Source organism: Rhamphochromis sp. 'chilingali' (genome assembly GCF_963969265.1).
Source record: "Rhamphochromis sp. 'chilingali' genome assembly, chromosome: 9".
NCBI lineage: Eukaryota > Metazoa > Chordata > Actinopteri > Cichliformes > Cichlidae > Rhamphochromis > Rhamphochromis sp. 'chilingali'.
This window is the reverse complement of record NC_137936.1, coordinates 32,070,503-32,093,171: the sequence shown is the minus strand read 5'-3', so window position 1 is coordinate 32,093,171 and position 22,669 is coordinate 32,070,503. Positions and strand designations below refer to the sequence as shown.

General features: G+C 39.0%; 2 protein-coding genes across 3 annotated transcripts in view; one reads left to right on the top strand and one right to left on the bottom strand.

Moving 5' to 3' along the window:
- Nucleotides 1-957: 957 nt before the first annotated feature.
- rps10 (ribosomal protein S10) lies at nucleotides 958-5,253 on the bottom strand. The gene is made up of 6 exons (XM_080892690.1): nucleotides 5,139-5,253; nucleotides 4,535-4,684; nucleotides 3,055-3,229; nucleotides 2,333-2,410; nucleotides 1,316-1,371; nucleotides 958-1,043 (listed from the first exon to the last, which is right to left on the bottom strand). Exons 2-6 carry the CDS (start codon nucleotides 4,682-4,684, stop codon nucleotides 1,002-1,004), a joined length of 501 nt encoding a protein of 166 aa, XP_080748816.1. The 5' UTR covers nucleotides 5,139-5,253; the 3' UTR covers nucleotides 958-1,001.
- A 1,082-nt stretch (nucleotides 5,254-6,335) lies between these two features.
- pacsin1b (protein kinase C and casein kinase substrate in neurons 1b) overlaps nucleotides 6,336-22,669 on the top strand; it is a 38,499-nt gene continuing 22,165 nt past the window's right edge. The window contains exon 1 of one of the 2 annotated variants that reach the window (XM_080892285.1): nucleotides 6,336-6,476. The gene's annotated coding sequence lies outside the window, so the exon portion shown is untranslated. Of the gene's footprint in view, nucleotides 6,477-18,780; nucleotides 18,902-22,669 lie in introns of those variants that run through there. The other variant, XM_080892288.1, reaches the window with a different exon arrangement.

Here is a 22,669-nt window from a genome sequence, read left to right as displayed (position 1 = left end):
TAGAGTATGTAGGTATTTACAACAACTGAAATATTGTAACTCTGTAGCCAACTCACCCATCAGTTTGTTTTAACTCTTGAGGTTCATGTGTAAAAAGAGTTAGGTCTACTTTCAGGATGTCAGCAGCAGGACATCTCAAGACTGTCAAGACACTTTCTTTCATTAGATAAATCTGCTTACAAGCAGATTTGTCAAGTCAAATTTGTGTTGAAACATCGTAGAAATGTCAGATAAAATTAAAAGATAAGCTGGTTAACATTTTGAGAGTCTTCAGTAGCAGCTACAACCTAATTGGGTTTCTCATGGTCAAGTATAGTTCCTGACATATTCAGTAGTATCAGGGTAGATTGAAATCCTTTCCAGGGTTGGTAGTACTTTTTGTCAACATAGGAAAATCAATCCATTCATTTTCTTCCACTTATCCAATTTAGGGTCGCACTACACCCTGGATAGGGTACCAGTCCATCACGCACAAGAGCCCAGATCCATCTTTGCTTTCAGGAAAACTATGAGAGTCAATGTTAAAAACTTTAAAAAGAAATTTTCCTCTGTGTAAAAAGGTTATGTTGGGTTAATTATAACTTTGGCAAAAAGGCCCAATTTAGTATGCAGGTGAGTCATTGAGTCCTAGATCATTTCAACTTGACGCTACCATAACCACCTAATGTTTTCTGTGTGGACTAACAGTGAGGGAGATAACTGTAAAAATGACCCTCCACACAATTTACCCACCAGACTAACTTCCTGCCAAAAACAAAGGCATTTGTTTTTCATTTGACACCATCTCAGTCTCACTGTGGCACCTCTCTTGACACACTCATTAATTATCAAAGTATTTTAATACTCAATCCTGAGCTGGTCCACCATCACATTGCTCAAATTTATAACCAACGTATGTGGACTTTCGCCTGCTCATCTTACAAAATACTTTAAGAAGAAAAGCACAAACAGACCGAGTTGTATTTGGATTTTCTTTATTGTACACAAAGAGAGAGTGAAATTTACTGAGGCTGCTGTCCTCTGCCGCGTCCAAAGCCACCTCTCTGCAACAGAAAAATGTTGTCAGTCGACCAACATGTTCAATACAAGAATCTACAAGTTTTCCAGCTGCACTGTATAAACCACATTTTAGCTTTCTGACATTCCTTTTTAAAACCCATGTAAAACCGCACCCACAAATTTAGGGAGGAGAGCCTTTGTTGTTCTGCTGTAGAAAACAATTCTTATAACAGAAAAACATTCAAGATCAAGACAAGGTTTTTGTTGCCAGCCCATTTCTCAAAATACCCGCATGAAACAAAGGAAATGTACTTACAAACTGGAACTCTGTGGCAGCTCCAGCACCGGCCTCTGCCTTCTTGTCAGCACCAGCTAAAGGAGAAGTTATGAGTTAAGAGGTCAGCCAGTAACTTTCAGAAATGTCAAACTTGTTAAAACTTCACCATAACATGTCAAATATATACCAAAATTAGACAGGGGGGGTGGGGCAGTAATAATAATTTTTACTGTTGTTTTTCTTTGATAAACAAGCAAATTGCCTTCTGAACATCAGAATGATGTGATGGGAGCTTCATATGCCTCATTTTTAAAATCCAAATCCTCCACATACATCGATTTTTGTCTTTGTCATACAAGCTCAATCCTTTCAATAATATATATTTGATAACATGTTTCATCTGAATCATTGTGATCAGTTTTCTAAAGGAAACATGATTTAGATTCTCACCTAAGAACATATTTAACATGTCATTTGCTTTTGTTTTGGCACAAGCACTACTGGTTTGGAAACAGGCTGTGATTTGGCTTAAAACAAACCATTTTACAACATTACATTTACCATTAACGTTTAACATTTTCCAGGGCATTGGTTTCTACCGCCATCTAAAGGTGACGTAGCCAGTGTAAAGTTTTTACATGCAGTGATTCAGACAGCCACTAGAGGTCCTCCAACTTTAAAATTTTATACAAATCTACTCAAAGTTTATCGAGGTGCTCGGATGTCTGCAGATGCCTGTACTTTTTGGAGGCAGGTCATTTCAGAGCGTTGTGCGGTTACAACTATTGGTGTTAATATCTGCGTGACCAGCCTATAAGAATGAGGACTGAGGTGCTCATTCAGACAAGAGTAGACAAACTATAGGAACATGTGATGGGTCACATCACTGCATTTTCACATTTCACTCTGAAAAATCAAGACATTTTACTAATGAATAACACCACCGTATGATTTAATGATCCAAAATTACCATTTTAGTTTGCATCATTCATGTAAACATCACAAGACCACATGAGCAACTCATAATGTGACTAGTGTAGTTGGTGTTATACGTACGGGGCGCGGCAGATCGCCTGTAAGCATCTCTGTCAGCCTCCCCACGGTTAAGGCGGGCGGGCCTCTCTCCTTCCACTCCTGCAGGTAAAAAGATGACAAAACATTAAGCTCCAGTTTTCCTGGCTTTCCAAAAGAGGAAATTCAATAGGCTTTAAAATTCTTTAATTTTAATGCTAACAATTCTCACTAAATATAAGTCTTTGGACTCTGAGGTCCCTCTTTTGAGTTTATTAATGAACTACTTAAATTTGTATGCTTTACAACACCCTCTAACAGCAAGAGGAGACCATAACATTTTATGTGGCACTTAATTGCTGAAACCTCTTTAGCATATTTTCATAAGATCCAATTGAAGATGCCAATTGAAAGTGCAACTTCAGCTTCAACGAAAGGCAAGGAAATTATGAAATGAGATTGTTACGATCTAGTTCAGAAGTCAATCAAAAAACTTTCATTGATAAAGAGAAAAAAATAAACCTTATTTAGAACAGATCACACTCAGGATCCAGAACATCTAAAACAATCTGCTGAAGTTTAGATTAGCAACTTTGATTTCTGGAAAACTGTGTTTGAGCACCAGATTTTGAGTTCACAATCAGCTTCAATATCATTTATAACCTCAGGAAGCATTAACATATTAAATACTATTACTAGTATTTCTGGCTTCAGGAAATGAAAAATCAAAACTTATTAGAAACAAGCATGTATGATAGATGTTTTACCCTTGGGCCTGGGCCTTGCGGTCTCAGGGCGGGTCTGGCGGCGCAGGGTGGCGGGCACGATCTCAGGGGGAAGGTGGAGGAAGTCTCTCAGGTACTGGATGCCCTCATTGGTGAGGTACCAGTAGAAATGGCGCCAGGCAAATTGCTCCTTGACGTACCCACAGGACTTCAGAGACTGCACGGAAAAGCACAATTACCACATTATACTGACTACCACAATAAATCAGTACAAAATCTAGGTTGGTATGGCAGCACTATGCAGAAAGTATCTTTAGGCTTCTTGCTCAGGTAAGTGCACAGAAAGCAAGTAAGTGCACAACAGTGCTAACCACCACACACCATACTGCCCTACAATCATTCCAAAAGATAAAATGAACTCAGATGCAATAGATTCTGAGCCGACACCAACACCCATGTGAAAAATGTTTGAAAGAGCAAATAATCAGCCACACAACTTTACGAAACCTGAAAGGGCACAAAAGATACACATCAGTAATATCCTACTGTAAATGCCATTTGCCATGAGTGTGACGGCAGTAAAAATCAGCTAAATGTTACATCCTCTGTGAAAGCCAAAGAAAAATAAATAAAAAATAAACAGATACATGCTGATGTTTCCCCCACATACAACAGTGGACCAAATCAAACCGTCTATTAAAAAGTGGTGGGGCACACACAAAGGGGACAGGTCCTGACATTATGGCAGGCATTGCATAAAACACTGGGATGTGAGCGCCATGCACAAGGTGGCAATGGCATCAGCCACTTGTATACATTACACAGTAAACTCAAAATAAAATTAAGGACTCATAGGTGTACCAGATGACCACATGCCACAGAACTAAATGCAGCAGCCTAGGTTCGCCTTCAAGCAAAGTCCTTTTTTCTGCATGCATTCCCTTACTTCCTCTCTTCTTAACGGCTCTATATTATAAATATAAAAAGAAAAGTCTAAATCTGCACTCACTCCCGCTCTTCTGGGAGGATAGGAAGAGAGTCCCAAATTAGAGTATCCTGAATTTGCCTCGGGTTTAGCCACCCCAATCTGGACCACGCCTAAACAAAAATCTTCCCTAAGAGGTGTAATAACAACATGCCCAAACCATCTAAATTGGCTCCTTTTAATGCAGAGGAGCTTCACTTCAGAATTAACTGCTGAAAAAAAATATAATTCTCATCCCTTAACTTTCTCTAACCCAAACATGTAAGGGGGACATTGTCCAGACAGCATGGTACTGTTAAACTACTAAACAAATTTTACAGGTACACAACCAGGACTTGATATCTGGACTGACAAATGACATCTTCCCACTTAAAAACACAAACCCAGAACTTCTAAGTGATGCTCAAAACACATTCATGATCACTTTGTCACATTCCCCCACTTTCTTCTCCCCACAAGCCCATTTACAGTCACTACATCTCAGTTAATTCTAGTCTTGGTGAGAACTTTACAAGCTGGACCTTCGTTCTTTCTCACCTGCATCGCTTTCATCACGTGAAGGTTGGGTACATTCTTGTCAGCAAGCTCAGGATGCTTGGCCAGGTGGACGTCTTTCTTGGCCACCATGACTCCCTCCTTGAAGAGGAGCTCGTAGATAGCAATGCGGTTCTTCTTGGGCATCAGCATCTGCATTAAGAGACAACGTGCATCAGATCCCTGGAACTCAACCCATACTAACAGCAGCCTCAATAATAGCATGCTAACTGGCTAGCGTGCTAAGACACATCTAGTAATGAAAATCAAATCGCTGAAGAGACAATCAGCGGACGCTTTAATAATTCAACACATCACGAATTTTTGGACACATTCACATCAACAGCCACTCTGTTTTATAGAAATTAAAAGCTAATATCTGAAGACCGCGTCACAGGAGAAAAATGGCAACCGTTCGTGAACGCTGAAGCCGGGGTTACTTCTCTACTTCTAAGCCGAATATCAACGACTCAGAGGCGTTTAAGGCTAAAATACGCATATGTCTCCATTTATAATTTTAATAACAATGAAAAAACTATTATTTTTATTTCACAAAATCTGAGATGGTGAAGATATATTTGGATTATTGCGCCGAGTCTCACTTTACCTTTCCACTTGTTAAGGGACCGGAGCCGGAAGGAAAGTTTCTCTTCGATCAGGAAGGTTTATGCTGTGGCGCGGGCCGGCTGGAAAGGCTCGCCCTCTGCTGGTGTGGAGGGGAAACGTATCCTGTGTTCAATATGGAGCTGCAAAGTTTGGGGTCATCCTTTAAAACCAGCTGCACGAGCTGATCAGCGACTTCTTCTTAGTTTAAAAAAGACGTGAAGGGCATTTCAAAACTCAACAAAATCATCCACTAGTGCTCGGTGCTTCTTCTCCTTCTGTATGACTTTGTTTATTTGTAATATTAATATTACAAATAATGAATAAATAAATAAATACAGTGATTTTTTTTTACACAGCAGTGATTCAAAGGCTTCAGAAACATGGACCCTGGATAGCAAGATGCAGCCCTCCAAGAAAAGAAAGTTACTCCTGCAGAAAATCTTCATATCTACCTGGAATATTTTTAAATATGCATAAGAGCAGACAGACCTTTTTTTTACTGAAGGGATGTGGCATTTAAAAATCAAAACAAAACAATAACCCCAAGAAATGTGTTGTATGCAGTCCATTTATTTGCATGGAAGCTTCTTTCAGAATAAAGAAGTAAAAATCTCTGGGTATTTTCCCAACCTGACTCGAAATACATTTGGTGTGTTTCATACATACATACTTTTCCTTTAAGAGTAAACAGTATTATGGGCTATTTCTACTCCATTTTTACTTTATTTTTACACAGACTACACACAGTCGCAGTGTGTTAACACACAGGCAATGAAGTATATTCAGTATAATATATAGCAAATAATTAGAATTTTTTTTCAGTTGAGTTACATCAAAAAACTTGGTATAAATGAATGATAATTTTGTGGCAGTCATGTCTGCAAGAGTGAGTAATCAAAGAAGAAATAAAAATAAGATTATTTAGATAACAGCAATTTGCCACTGTCCAAAAATACTTGTTCTTAGTACAGTGAAAAATAGAAAACATGTGCTTTCAGCTTCTCTAATACAAGGATTTCATCTTATACATATTTGACACATTTTCCTGGAAACGTTGTAATAATAATAACAACAACAATAACAATAATAATGATAATAATAATGATGATAATAATAATAATAGGAAGAAGAAAATTGGGCATTTATTTTGAAAGACCTTCCCGGAAAACAACCCCTCCGTTACGGTTGGTTTGATTTGAGCCGTCTCACCCTCCCCCATCTGGCGGCTCCTCTCAGCGGCGCGTTTACCGGCGACAGAAGGAGGCAGTCTCGGGTGATGAACGGAATTATTACCTTTTGAGAGCTCAAAGGAAGCTGGATTATCAATTCGTATAAATTTGTAAGTTATTCTTGATTTCTTTCATAACCGTGTGTCTGCTATCAACAGCTAGCCACCGGCGGTTGATTTTTATGATGAAGTAGCTTAATTCAGAGCAAATATTACTGCTGTCGGCGATAACGAGGCAGCAAGCGACCGCGACGATTGCCAACGAGATTCAATTAAAGTCCACAGATTTAAAAGTTATTTTTTTTTATAAAAGAAATACAAGTCTGCCTAAGATTTGTTATTATTTGCCTCCCTTATCTGTGCCTAAAACCCGCAGTTTGTATCTAACACCGCTGCTCTGTTCTGCTGCTTCATGACACTTATTCATATAAAAATGAGCAAAGATCAGCAAATCTACAATCTGAGTCCTTAGTAGGAGTTTCTGTGAAGAAAGTGCATGAAGCATTGGAGAGCCGGCCGGCAGCAGCCTGTGCGGGCTACTGCAGAGGGCAGGGAGGGACGTCTGAAGTAAAAAGCTTGTCCCTGGGCAAAAGCCCGTGCTTCCTCCAGACCAGCACATTTCTTTGATTTATCGCTGGAGATCAGCTGGTGGTAAATCAGGCCAGACAGGGCTGCTGACCTCCCCCTGAGCAGAGTCTCTCATCTCTAAGTGTTAGTGAGCTCTGTCCACGGTTCTGAACTCAGATCTTTGGTAGGCTCTGCTGTACAGACAGACCGTGAGAGATCAGACCACTGGAGACTGTGCATCTAGAATGCAAAAGGGAAAAAGTTGTGTAAGAACCATAGATTAAAATGTGCATCATACATCAATTTAATGTGCAATTAAAAAAAGAAACACTCAAAGAACAGTTTTGCCTTTTTTCACTTCCTGTGGTTCTGAAGGCAGCTATTAGAAACCTTCTCAGTTTGATCTTGCAAACTCCAAAGTCTGTCATTTTACCAGGAGGACTAACAGTTACATAAACATGTTCATACTGTAAGGATAAAAGTGCTGTATAAACGTGTGCGTGATTGGCTGAATGAGACTTACCAAAAGTAGAGAAGTGCCCGAATTGAGTAGAAAGGCACTGTGGAAGTACCACTCCATTTACTATGTGCTTTAATATCTGGCTGAACAGTTGTGTATTAAACTGACAACTGGGGTTGCCTGCAGCTCTTCTAATCCATTACCTGAAAGAGGTCGAGGGTGTACTGCTAATTTGATTTTGAACTTCCTGAAGTAATTATTTCCCAAAATACTCTTTTAAAGTCACTTTTATTTTATTTTTTACAAAAAAACCCCCACTTCTTCTACATTACAGAAAGCTTACTGTGTACATGTGGGTAGATGTCCTTTGCTATATGTTAACCTGGTGAGTTAATTAACCAATAATTTGGTGACAACAGTGTCAATTATTTATTAATTATTCACATTATTTGTCAATTTGAGGATCTGATGTTTTATCTTCTCCATAATTGTAAACACTTGAGATCTGACAGCTAAAAGTTGGATAAAACACCGCATTTGTGACACGTTTCTGGAGAATTGATGAAATTGTGCTTTTTTTTAATTTTTGTTTTTTACAAATAAACATTTAAAGATTAAACCTTAATTATTTTCCAAGCACAGTCTTGTCCATCCAGTGGACTGAGCTTTGCTTTGAGTCTATAAGCTTATTCAAAATCCTTTGCCTCTCATGTTGTTTACTATAAGGAAGTCTTTGCAGCTCATTTCTCATCATCAAACTTTATTCTTTTTTATTTGAAATTACTTTTCTCTTATTAAGATGTGTATTTTGTCCTTTTTTATTCTATTCTTCTAGCAGTTGTACCAAGGAAATTTCCCACATTTTGGAAAAATAAAGTGTATTGTCTATAAACTTATTATGTGAATATTAGGAAGGTTTATTCAGCTACGATGACTGGAGCAGTAATGAAAATACTAAAGACATGATAGCAGCTCAGTCCATTTAGGCATGTCAGGGCTCTAGACTAACTTTTTGACATGGGCGCACCGGTACGCCTAACTTTAAAAATTTAGGCGTACCGGCACAAAAGTTAGGCGCACTCAAATTTTTCAACCGCATCGCTTAACACCGCAGTTTTACATGTGCACTTTCTTTGGGGGGGGGGAAGTCCATACAGACAATATTAATTTCTAAATTATTAACTAACAAACTTGTGCTTAAAGTGCTTTGTCAATATTGTAGAAAATGTTAAAAACTTAATCATCATCTTGGCCTCCTCTGACAACCTGTTTGCTGCTGTCTGCTGCTGAAAGGCCGTGGGGAGAGGGGACACTTGGGCAGTGCATTTACTGCAGCATATAATGTGTTTTCTGGATACACTGTGCTTTTTCAGCATTCAAATATTGATGGCACCGTGTCAGAGCACTGGCTATGAATTTCAGACAGATCAGGCCTTAACTTAACAGAAAAGTTATCAATAGTTCTTTTCATCTTTTCTTATTACCCACAGCTACAGTACATCCACTTCTCTCAGGCCTAGGCTGCTCACTAGGGCTGAGTATCATCACTGATTTCTATAATCCATTCAATTCCGGTTCTCAAAGTCCTGATTTGATTCAATTTAGCCTCAGACAGTCAGAAATATTATAATTCTGATCATTTATCAGTACTGATACACATGAGACTTCATCAGAATTGTGAAAATCACAGCAGATGCCTTTGTGTGAAAGTAACTGAGAATAAAACACAGGAAAACATGAAGGAGATTTTCCTGGTCTGGCTTTTTTATAGCAGATAACCTTAAAAATATTCTGCAATTTTGCATAATTTTAAGAAATTTAAATTTCTTCAGTATTGAACAGCAGAAATTAGGCTTTCTTGTCCGAGGTCATTTAAGTGAAAAAAGAAAAAGCGCTGTAAACAACGCTAGACTGGTGGGTAATAAGCGAATGAATAATGCAGAAAACAGATTTGAGACGGGAAACTGTTCCTGAAGTACAGAGAGAGAGAGAGCTGTGCAGGAAGTGTGATTTTTATCGTGGTGGAAGCAAAACAGCAAAAGTCAGAGGGAATTCATGACGACATTGATCAAATGTGAAGCGCAGTTTGCTGCTTCTTTTGCTGCAGGCTCGGTGAATTTTGGTTGGAGAGAGACAAAACCTGCAGCTCAGAATCAGCGCAAAAAGACGTAAACACAGCGCGGACCCGAAGAATCGCTAAGCTCCGACAGCGTGTCCGTGTTCAGGCCGTCGGGTGAGAAAGCCGAGAAAGACGAAGCTGATTCTGATGTGTTGGGTCCGCTCCGTGTTTAGGTCTTTGTGTGGAATCCGTTAATGAATTGATATCGCTTTATTCAAGCTACTCACCTCTCTCTTCCACTTGCACTTTTAACTGGACCACGGCCAATCAGAGAGGTCCCGCCCCTGACTATCTCTGATTGGTTTAGTCCACGATAGGGGCAAAATGTGTGTCTGTTGTTGACCACAAGGAGAGTTACAGAGATTTTTTTTTTGTTACCGGAACAGTTGGTCGCACCTGTGCGACCAAATATTTATTTTTAGTCGCACCACTGAAAAATTTGGTCGCATTTGCGACCAAATTGGTCGCACTCTAGAGCCCTGCATGTAGACACTGGGATTTTTTCACAACCTTTAACTTTAAGCTGAAAGGAGAGCACTTATTATAACCAAGGTATGCAGAAGAGCGTCTCTGAGTGCACGACACATTGAACTTTGAAGCAGATGGGCTGCAAAGCAGAAGACCACGCTAGGTGCCACAGATGTTGGATAAGAACAGCAAATTAAGGTTATAATTTGCATGGGCTCACCAACATCAGATAACAGAAGACTGGAAAAACCTTGTCTCATCTGATGAGTCTTAATTTTTAGGGTCAGAATTTGGTGTAAACAATATCAAAACATGGATCCACCCTAGTTTATATCATCAGATTAGGCTGATAGTGGTGGTGAAATGATGTGGGGGGATTCTCAGCACACTTTGATCCCAACCCTTTAGTACCAATTGAGCATCATTTAAATGCCACAGCCTGCCTGAATATTGATGCTGACCATGTATAGCTCTTTATGAGTGTACCTATTTTCTGGTTGCTGCTTCCAGCAGGATAATGTGCCATGTCACAAAGCTCATATCATCTCAAACTGATTTCTTGAACTTGACAATGAGTTCACTGCAATCAAATGGCCTCCACAGTCACCAGATCTTAACCCAACAGAGCACCTTTGCTATTTGGAGAAATGGAAGATCCTCATTGTCTATTTGCAGCCAACAAAACTGCACGAACTGTGTGATGCTATCATCTCAATATGGATCAAAATGTCTGAGGAATGTTTCCACCACCTTTTTGGGTCTATACCAAGAAGAGTTAAGGCAGTTCTGCTGGCAAAATGAGATCCAATTGAGTACTAACAAGGTGTAGTTAATGAAGTTGCCAGCAAGTGTAATATATCATGAATTGATGCTTCACCACAACAGTGGGGTCTGCCCCACAGTTTGAGGACCACAAACTTAAAGAGGGAGGCCTGAGTGCATACATGTTAAAGAGCTTTCATTTGAGTGCCAGCTTGGATTAGTTTATCTGAAAAATTAGTGACACTCATTTGATTTGCTGCTGGTGGTTCAGCCCCTCTCCATTTTTGTAGGAAGGGTGACAGATGAAGTATCACTGTTAACGTAATCAATTAGACTAAAACCTAGCCCGTCTTTGCTTTTTGTATGAATAATTAGGGATATGTCATTCCCAGTGGGAATAGACACAACAGTTTGCTTCCAGTTGTCATTTGTACTTTCCATGATTGGCACGTCACATCTGGTGCACCCTGCCGATGTTAGACGATTGGAAGAAAGCAATTAGGCTTGAGTATTTCTTTCTATGTGTCCCTTTAGCCTTTGTAACCTAGAATATGGCTTCAGACATCCTAAGCTACTCCATCTATGTCTGGCTTTGGATGAATGCAATTAAAATTTTAATTTCATCTTAGTTGCTCTGAGAATTACCCCAACATTAAAACAGATGAGTGCTTTTGCTGCATGTTTTGAAAACTGCTGTGTGTTTGGACAAACTCTCCGGGTAATAATTTCCGTCGCTGAATGGAAGGGATCCACTTATAGCTATCTCAATATATTTTTAGTGGCTCAGGCTTTTAGGTAAACGGTTGAGAGAGCAGGGCCTTCGATTCTGCTGTGAACTAGAAGGTAATTGGTGTCTCAGATAGGATCCTCACAGGGGATCGTGAGAGAAAGCAGGGCTGTTTTGCAAACCCTTAAAGGTTTGCATCCTCCATCCTTTAGAGCTGAAGTGACACATGAAATGATGTCGTTTTCACTTAGCTTCTCCTTAAATACCTGTAGATGAGTTGTGTTGTTTTGTGATCCAGTTGTTTTCGTGTAGTGTGGTTTCAACCAGAAAAAGAGTAGAAAAAGAATCTGCAGAAAAGTACAATTTGTTTTTTTCTGCTGCTGTTCCAATAGTAAGATGATTAGGCTCGTGTCTGCTATCTGGATCTCTTTTAAGACTAAGTTTTGAGCTTTGGTCAAAACTGACTTTGTTCATGATTTTCCTGTAGACCGACTAATCAGTCAACAAATCTGTTCAGCTTAATAGATGTTTTAAATGCAGCATCTGCCTGTACATATGTGGTTTGGTATGAACCTCTCAGATCCCCCTTAAAAGCAAACCAGTAATTAAAGCCAAATCTATTGTATTTATTTACATGGGTAATATGTTAATGACTCATTTTCTGTTTCAAAATTGTCTGCCCAGCCACTGCTTTATGGAACGCCAGGACTGCCATAATGAATTAATTAAATACACCATTAAATAATTAATTAAATGTGTCAATAATTAATTAAAATTGGAATTAATTAATTAAATAAATAGTTATGACACATGTAATTAATTAATTATTGACACATTTAATTAATTATTTATGTATTTCACATTTTAATTAATTATTGACACATTTAATTAATTATTTATGTATTTCACATTTTAATTAATTATTGACACATTTAATTAATTAATTATTGACACATTTAATTAATTATTTATGTATTTCACATTTTAATTAATTATTGACACATTTAATTAATTAATTATTGACACATTTAATTAATTATTTGTGTATTTCACATTTTAATTAATTATTGACACATTTAATTAATTATTGACACATTTAATTAATTATTTAATGATATATTTATTTATTTCATTTTGGCAGTCCTGACGCCTGGCTCTCGTCATGAAATAATTTTATCTGTCAGCCTCACCCATCAAACTCAGGGGGCGGGGTTAACGCTGCCCATGCAGCTTCTCTAACATTTGATTGGTTGCCGTGCAAAGTAAGTCAAAACAGGTCGATCCTAGATAATCGATTGCTTGTGTAGACTTGGGGCAGCCAGTTATCCCAGAATGCAGATCAAATCACAGGCAGCAATGGTGGTGGTGTAGTTTTAAAATACCCCGTTTTTCTGTCACCAGCTACACTTTTAACAGTGTTTTAGCCGTGAATGTCGCGACGTATGTCTGGTCAGGTTGTCAACATAGAACATGCTTGCAAAAGTGCTCAGATGTTTTCAGAGATTTCACTAGCTCTGCTAACAGTTAGCATGCAGAGCGCACCGAGGGGGTACATTAACCGGTTTGTTTACATATTCCACTCTCCGTGTTCCACATGTTGCATTCGCAGATTCTCATTTTCACCGAACGATCGTCTCGTGTCTCTGTGCTTCTGTAACATAAAGAACGAGCTGACATTTTTCTCACGAAACCAGCGATCAGCTCAGCAGACCCTCAGTTTACCTGCATGCATCCTCCTCCTCATCTGTCAGCTGTTTAACACCTGCTGCTAATTCAAGAAACACGCCTACGTTACCTGGTGATAGTCACAGTTTAACTGGGCAGCCGGTGCTCGATATAACGCAATGTCAGCGCATTTTTCTGCACAAGATAAGTAAATATAGTATTTTCCCCGAGCGCAGAGCTGCTGGAGCTTGTTTCCTTACAGAGCACTTTATAGGCGAGCCAGCTTTATCAGCGGCTGATGTCCAATCACCGGCACACAGCTTTCAAACCTCAGCTGAGTTTTAGCTCTCAGTGGTTAAACGCTGGACTTCATTCACTCAGGTTCTGTCTGTCGGGTCACGTCTACTTCGCTGTTTTATTTACAACTGAGCAAATCGGTTTGGCTGAGGTTAAAGTTACGTTTCATAACTGCATAGTTTCACAGACGTTTAATGGTTCACTGGCACATGTGTTAGACTGAACTATCATCTAAATATCATCTGTTTTTTAATAGTTATTCAACTGTATTCTAAGCACCAGCTGTCTGTTAGAATGTGATTTTTTTCTCTCTCTGTTGGCAGAGGTATAAAAATGCGCAGGAAAATCTGACGTGCATGGCGAACTTCACCGACGATATTTAGGGAGGAATAAACACACATCAAACATAAATGAACCATTTGCCTGTCTCCATAATTGAGAGCATTTTCTCTTCTTATGTCAACTCTCTCTCTCTCTCTCTCTCTCTCTCTTTTTTTTTTTTTTTTTTTTTTTTTTGCTTTTTCGGTCATGTTATGTTTACCTGTCAAAGGCTTGTTACAAACTATGAAACACATCGTGCAGACTTCTGGATGTTAGAAGAAAACGAATACTGCTCATGAATGAGACTAAAGGCAGGAAGGTGTCCTTTAAAACTAAACATGTTAATAGGACCTCCCTATTTATATCATAGTTTATGATATAGCACGTGTATTTCAGTAATAGCCTGCTGAGGCCACTATACGTGCTGGCCTCATATCAAATGTGAAGGCAGACTGAGTCTATGTTTGACGTTTGTTTATATCTAATCTTCCTTTTCAAACATTTAAACAGCAGCGAGTCTGCAGCTGAGGGAATACAAACTCAAATTGTCGGAACAGGTTTGCTCGTTTCTTGGATTCATTTGGTGATTTATTAAATGTATAACTGTTATTCTAATCTGCTGCTGAGTCTCTTACACTTTTCTTTATGCTGTATATTTTCACGTCTCTGGAATAGTTGGCAGTTAGATAGTCAGCTGGGAAACTTTGTGTTAACTCATGGAGCTGAGGATATCGTGGATATGCTGACCTCGCTGCGTGGTGTACAGAGCGAGGTCAGCATGATTAATATTCACAATAAAAATATTAGCCGAACATCATGAAGTCTGTATGTGTTTCATAGTGTCGAACAACCTTTGTACAGTTAAAGCCAGCAGTTACTACATGACGGAAACACCAACGTTATCTCTTTTATGTGTTTATACAGGTCACGCTGATTACTGAACAAAAACCCAAAGATCAGATGTTAAACAGATTTATTTGCTCTCTCTCCTCCTTAAACATGTTTTTAATGTTAGTTATAATTCAGAATTGGCGACTGAAACACGTAGGACACATAAGAACATCAGGAAATAAAACACCGATAAATATAACCTCAGTAAAAGAAGTCAGCGGGGGTTACTACAGCTGTGTACCGGGGCCTGCGCTTTGTCGGTGGGATTGCTTGCGAGGCGAGCGGGTCTATCCCACGCTTTGCCGTGAGACTGGGACGACATCTCCGAAATCATCGAAACACTTCTGCAAAGAGGCTGTATCTTGACAAACCGACCAGACACATGAAGATTAAACCACTACATTCTCGGCTAAAAAAATATTAAAACGGTATTTGGTAACACACAAACAGGGTTTTTCAAAGCTCAGTTCTGTTAGCTTCCACATGCCGGTTGTTGTGCGCTAGAAACAATGGCCACCAGGCCAAAGCAATGGTTTTGACTCGATCAGCGTTAACCCCGCCCCCTGAGTTTGATGGGTGAGGCTGACAGATAAAATTATTTCATGATGAGAGCCAGGCGTCAGGACTGCCAAAATGAAATAAATAAATATATCATTAAATAATTAATTAAATGTGTCAATAATTAATTAAATGTGTCAATAATTAATTAAAATGTGAAATACACAAATAATTAATTAAATATGTCAATAATTAATTAATTAAATGTGTCAATAATTAATTAAAACGTGAAATACATAAATAATTAATTAAATGTGTCAATAATTAATTAATTACATATATCATAACTATTTATTTAATTAATTAATTCCAATTTTAATTAATTATTGCCACATTTAATTAATTATTTAATGGTGTATTTAATTAATTCATTATGGCAGTCCTGGCATTCCATACTGCTTGTGTTTAGGTACTGTCTGACTTCACTGCACTGTGCCTTTAGATTCTTAATCAGCACAGTCTGACAGTGACTGTGCAGTGCAGATCAGCTCCTAGCACAATCCAGACATCACATTTATACTCATATAAATTCAGTTCTTCAGCTGCTCTTTCATTACCAGGAACTAGAAGTGCTTGATAAACAGACATGTTAGAAGCAAAATATTGTAGCCATTACCTTTTCTCAGTTTTGATTTTTTTTTCCTTTTGTGAGAAAAGGTATTTTAAAGGTAAATGGGTGATTTCATAGGTTTATATTCTGTTTTTTGTGTATGTTTTGTTAACCTGACTCAGCCTTTCCCCCCAGAGGTTTAAAGCGCTACAGACCAAACAGTTAATGGGGAAAAAAATTAATTACATGCAGCCCAAGACTAAACATTTAATTTAAAAAGGCAATGAGGAAAATAATACTTAGTTGCAGTCTTTATGAAAATCTGTATTTCAAACTGGGGCTCAGGGCCCTGAAAGTTGTCCCAAGTTAAATGGATCTAAAAATAATTATAGACAAAAGCAATTATTTTTCTTGTTTTTCCTCAAATTCTAATTCATTCGCAAATTGTTTTTACCCATTAGGGCAGTACAGGCTTTCAGTCAGATGCCTCTGAAATGTAATAATTTCATCAGGCACAGTGTTTTTCCCGAGAAGACATTCTTTAGCTGTAGTTTACCACAACTCAGGTTTTTGTGAGTGTCAGTGAGAGCTTCACTGAGCAAATGCACTTGGATAAGTTGATGTGATATGTGTCACGTGATGTGCATGCCTCTATTTACTGGAGTGTAATATATCAGTGCGTATCTCTGGGGCATCTTTATTGTAGGTGTTACGTTACAAAAGGACCTCACAGCTTTAGGGGAACAAGAAGAAGCTATTAGAGGTTGTTGGCTGGAGGTTTGCTTCGGTCCTCTGAGGTTCCGGCCATCAGATTTATAGCATCAGTGAAGAGCTTAAGAGTCAAATGAGAAGGAAGGAAGAGGGCTTGATGTTGCCATAGTGACTGGGTTTGTGAAAGATGGGGTCTGTTTTTGTGTATGAAAATATATGCGTGTTTGTATGGATTAGAACTGCACCAGTTAATTTAATGACTTAAAATGTCAGAAGATACGTTTACATTAAAAAAAATATATGAAGCCTCTGAATTGGTGTTTTGTCCAAACACTAACACATATTTACATATAATAAACATCCTGTTGTAGTGATGTAGGTCATCATGTAAAATCATCAAAGCAGAACAATAGCTAAGATATTGTCAGATGTTCCAAGGCCAAAAATGAGCTTTAAACTGGCTTACTGAAAGACCCAGAAATACTCAATTCAGTGTTTTTCCAGCGTCAAAAGGGTTTTATGATAGAGAAAGCTTAACAGTAATGAACTGTCTTCTGATAATATTTTTATTAGATTAACTCTAAACCTAAGTGTTTCTTCGGCTTGTCATAAAGTGTCAATGCGCTGCACTGTGCGCGTTTGAAAAGGACGTTTCTTTCTTCTGCATGGAAAAAGTTAATTAATTAATTAAACCTACACGTTGTGTTCATAAACCATATGTGCACTGCAGAACCGAATTTGAATATAAAAGATTCCAACTTGACTGCCCCAAAGTTGCCGGTTGAACAGCAGCCGGCATAGTTTGCCCTCACCTGATTGTATCACTGATGGTGTATCCTCTGAGTTGCTCTCACTTCTAGCTGCGTGAAACGTTTATTCATGAGATCAACAGCAGAGGCTTTTGTGTGTGCATCTCATAGCTTTTAGCAGCTGCACTGAATCAGTAACTTCCATTTTCCTGCCCAGCATCAGCTTTGCTCAGTCCAGGCTTCAGTGTGTGTGTGTGTGGTTCACACTTTAACCCCAGCAGCTGAACCAGGGGTCTTCAATAAAAAGCTCACACTGCCTCTCTGCTGTGGATGATGAAAAAAAAAAAGATTATTCATTGCAAAACACTGGCATGAAGAGCACTGGGGTCCTCAAAACTTGTCCTGGATTATTGATTGAATTCTTTGAAAGAAAACTGGCTCAGCTCTGAACACTTAATGGCGTTTAAAACCACAAGGTTGGACATAATATTTTTCACCGCTTGTCATCAAAACATTATACAGAATTAAAGAGGAACTAGCTCGTGGGTATTATAATGAAAGTAAATGTACTGTGACTTTCATTCTAGCCAGACTTTACTAGGCTGCTTTTATGTCTTCAATGAATCAATAAAACCAAAGTATTCAAAGAGTTTTACCAGTGCCTCACACACGGCCATGCCCCAGCACAATAATAAAACAGAAATTGTCAAATCACAGCAGGAAAAAAAGACTGCATTACAAGATTGTGTTTTTTGTACAGGGGCATAGAGCCAGACCTCTAGCCCTTTCCGTTTTTATTTGCCAGCACACTGGTCATAAATTACTTTGTGCAATTATGGGATATAACACTGGGGTCAAACAGAGCAGTCGCCCCCTGGGAAAAGCACAAGTAGATGACCCACAGATGGCACGTACAGAGGAGATGAGTGCCTGTCTGTGTGGATAGGCAGTTAGCTTTCTTTGATTCTGGGGTCCCTGCATGTTGTTATCTGCTGCTGTTTATGGCTGATGTTTTAACACTGCTCTGTCTGTTGTTGAAGCACATAAGCACACCTGCTTGCTCTGAGTCCTCTTATTCACAGCATCACGCTAAATAACAGAAGAGCTATTTAGAATTTTCCTAAAATGTGTTGCGGCACTCATTATCATTCAGTTTTTTTCATGCACCATTCTAAAAGAAATGTTATGGCTCAGACTGCAGCGTTCGCATCAGCAAATCTGTATTGATTGAGTGGATGCAGCGCAGCTGAACTGTTACCCTGATGTTGACTCATCCCTGTCTGTGCTCCACAGATCAGGCTTTATCTGACCACCCGTGTGACTGTCTCCTCCCTTTGTCCTTTCTGCCCGTTTTAATCCCTGTGACGAGTAATTTTACGCCTTCCCTCTATCAGTCGGCCTTCCTTTAGATATGCAGTAACAGTTGTGCCTGGTTACAAGGTGCCTTTTAAGGAACGACAGTCTCCACCCTCTCTCGCGTTCAGCTAATTATTGATGGCGTAATGTGTCTTCTCAGGCATACGTCAAAGTTCACTCTTGCAGTGTGTGTTTGTAAAAGGCGTGGTAGACTGCAGGATGTGTCAGAGTTGCAGGTAAACAGACACTGTCTCTCAGTGTCAGGTGTCAGTTCTGTCAGAATTTCTCGAGGCAACGCTGTCGAGGACTGAGAGGCCACAAAGACGATAAACCAGGTTCAGTAGCCACTATGATCTGCACTGATGTGTCTGAATGTCTGCTTTTAGTCTGCTGTGTGTGTGTATTTAATGTGAAATTGCAGTGGAGGGTTTTGTTTTGTGGTTTTTTATGACTGATCCTGTGCCACACTTTAATTATGAATGGGCATTACTTTGCATGCCTTCAAATACCATTTTATTAGTAGCATTAAAGACCAATGTAACCTGTGACGTTGTCAGACAACAGTTTTAAATAAATGTTCATACTTCATACATTATGCAATTCAACTACCAACATTTTGTTCATACGTTTATTACTATTTGGTACCTGTGACTAATGTAACCTATGGCCAAAGTGTCTGGTAAGCTGCCTTTTTTCTGACTGTGTAACTGCTGCAGGTATTTCAGACTCCACACAGTCACCTCTGGATTCACAAAAGTCTCTGCAATTTTTTCTGTATAATGCCTGCAGCTAGACTTTGATCTGTAGTGCCACTGTAAGTATTCACAGTGGCTTCTTAGTGATATAACCACAGACGATTTCATTATTAAATTAGGGGAACAGACAGAATAATAGCACAAATAAGGTGTTTCCAGCTACTACATGAGTCATGTCTGCTTTTGTTTATTTTCTGGCTCTGTTGATGACCATCTGTAGCTATATTTCATTTGTGGATAAGTAACCTTAGAGTTAGTAAACACCTTTTTTCTCCTACTCGTCAATTAGATGTTTAACTGCTAACAATCTGTTTGCATCCTACTGATCATACCTGAAATGTACACCTAATTTTCTTTTCCTTATTTCCTGTGATGTATATTGTTATAAGGGTGGCTTGTCCTATAAAACATGGCTAGAATTTTGAATAATGAAACCAAATGCTTAGGCTTTAGGTGGTCTGGACCATTCTTTTTCTTCTGCTCTAGGCTCTGTGTGATGTTAGTGTGAATTAACATCCTTAAAATGGTTAATCCTTAATATCTAGGATGCCCCGGTCTGGTTGAGTAGAGGAGCTCTCAAACCTGATGCTCCAATCTTCTGTTTGGGCCAGGGCATCAGTCAGCTGAAAACTGGCTTAAAAGAAAGGTAGCCTTAAAGAGAGTGGAGATAGAACTGCTTGTTTTAGACAGATGCTCAACTGAGGGGCTTCACAAAGAATAGTATGACATAGCTATGAATTATTTTCATAAAAACAAGTTTGGTGCAGGCCAAGAATGAAAATATAGAAGAAATTAACATAATGCATGTGGCTTCAAAACTAGGCCTAGAAGATTTGAGCTGACAGACTGCCTTGTTCTCGTTGATTTCAAGTTCATTCTTTTAGAACTCTTTAGGTTTGGAGTCTGTTTTGCTACGGTATAAACACTGTTTTTGTTTTCCATTTGTTTGACTGAGTAAAGAATTTTGTAACATATTTGTACCGGGGAATGGTAAAACAGTCACTCAGGAGAAGTGCCTCTCGTCAAGGCTTATTTTGTTATAACAGCAGCTGTTAAGGGAGGCAAGAGGCATCCAGATTCTCTTTGATCATACACATTTTATTTACTTGCAGACTTCGTGTTTTCAGCTGAGACATCGGCTGTGATTCCAGAGTATTTTGCAGAGCTGGAGTCATGTTGTTTGTAGAATAAAGTTTGTACTAGGATTCAAATCTAACTTTCTTCAAGATGTAAAATACTTTTACATGTAAATGTTATGTGTAGGCCCGTTGGAGTGCACCTGTATTATACTGATCTTTTTGTCTTTACAGTGATGTGAGATCACAGAGTTTCTCCACGTGAGGTGGGGTTGTTCATCTCGTCTAACTGTTTACACAGCAGTGTGAATAATTGATGAATGTGTTTCTATTTATAGGACTTGAATGTGATGAGGGCAGCATGAACAGGTTGGTTCTGAGGGAAGAAAAAGAGTTGAATTTGAATAATGTGGACTGTACACAAGCTGAGAGGGGCAGAGGATGTGTGTTAGAGCAGTGGTCACCAACCCCCGGTTCTCGGACCGGTACCGGTCCGTGAGTCGTTTGGTACCGGGCCGCGAGAGTTGAGGCTCAGGTGTGAAATGTATGGTTTTCAGGGTTTTTATCGGTTTTCAGCGTTTTTTTGTTATCGTTTTTATCGTTAACTCGGTTTTCCTGGGTCTTTTCATGTGTGTTATGAATAAATCTTCTTTTTTTCGGTACCGGTACTAGTTTTATTTTGTTGTATTTATCCGTGACACCTTAAGGCCGGTCCGTGAAAATAATGTCGGGCATAAACCGGTCCGTGGCGCAAAAAAGGTTGGGGACCGCTGTGTTAGAGTGTATTAAAATTTCACATAGTGGACATCATTATTTGATCTTTGTCTAACTGGCTTCATAAGGCAAGGTGCAGTGTTGCTAATCTTTTGTCAGCTTTCTTTCGTTAATTTTGTCAGCTTTTTGTAACAAATCAAGAGTCTCACATATACAGACTGTGAGGAACTGAGTTGTTGGCCTACATTACATATTACACACATATTTTTATATACATAAAAAATAGGGGTGCAACGATATTCGTATCGATATTGAACCGTTCGATACAGTGCTTTCGGTTCGGTACGCATATGTATCGAACAATACAATTTTTTTCAATTTTTTTTTTTTTCAATTTTTTTCAATTTTTTTTTTTTGTGTCCCGTTTGGATCTATAGCCATCAGAATTGTTGTCTTGAGGCCAAGAAAGAAAAAAGAAAGAAAAATCCAAGAGGATTTATTTTAAGTGGATCATCATATTGGTCCATTTGATTGACCTTTATTATAATTATGAATTTATTTTATTTTCAGTTGCAAACGGGACAGACATGACTGTGGGATAGGACAGGGGGAAAGAATGAAAGAAAGAGGGGGAGAGAAAGAAAGAAAACCAAAGGGGAGAAAAAAAAAAGAACAATACAAAATTTGTAATTTATTTTATCAACTTTCCTTCTGACGATGCTGTCTGTGTTGAGCGCTCAGTGAATCTGCATTTGACTACTCCGCCTAGGCTCGAGAGTGCAGCCTAGGCGGAGTAGTCGAACGCAGATTCACTGAGCACTCAACACAGACAGGATGGTCAGAAGGAAGAGCGCAGGGCAAGCTAGCGAGACAGAAGTGGACCTCCCCACCCTCATTCAGATCTGGCGTTTGGAATTATTTTGGTTTTCATGTGACGTATGACCCTGAAGGTAAGCGAGTCATGGACTAAAGTAAAACAGTATGTTGGATGTGCCATGCAATGCTCAATTACATGGGTGGGAGCTAGTGTGTTAGCGCAGTTAGCTCGTTAACGTGTTGGCCGTCTAGCCCCTCTGTATAGGGTAGCTCGTTAACGGAGATTTGCCGTGTTGTGGCGTTAAGGTTATTTCAACGAGATTAACCTGAAAGCACTAGTGGGAACACAACGAATATGACTGCACATTTACACCGACATCATCCTAGTGCAAAGACAAAAACAACAAGCATGCATGCTACAAACTTTAGCCGAGTCATTTAGACAGCTGTTAGCACAGGATTCTCCTTATGGAGACCTGATATGTTTAATATGCTGCTGAGAATATAGCCCAGAAGAAGCGGATAGTGTAGCTTTTATTTTGGAAAGAGACATTTCTCTGTAATAAACTCTCTTTTCCAAAGATGAGTGATTCCTCAATCAGATACAGGGCTCGCAATATCGCTAGCCCGACGTCCCGGGGCTATCTCTCCCCTGCCTGTCGGGCTATTGTAGGAAGGAAAAATATATGTCAATGCTTTTGCATTCTTTCAGAAATGTAGCTGGGTAATTATGTCATTGGCA

Coding starts and splice junctions, on each gene's coding strand:
- rps10 (XM_080892690.1), bottom strand. CDS start 4,684: ATGCTGATGCCCAAGAAGAACCGCATTGCTATCTACGAGCTCCTCTTC. Junction 3,230..4,534: donor ACGTGATGAAAGCGATGCAG/GTGAGAAAGAAC, acceptor TTTTCCGTGCAG/TCTCTGAAGTCCTGTGGGTA. Junction 2,411..3,054: donor CGCAAGGCCCAGGCCCAAGG/GTAAAACATCTA, acceptor TTTTACCTGCAG/GAGTGGAAGGAGAGAGGCCC.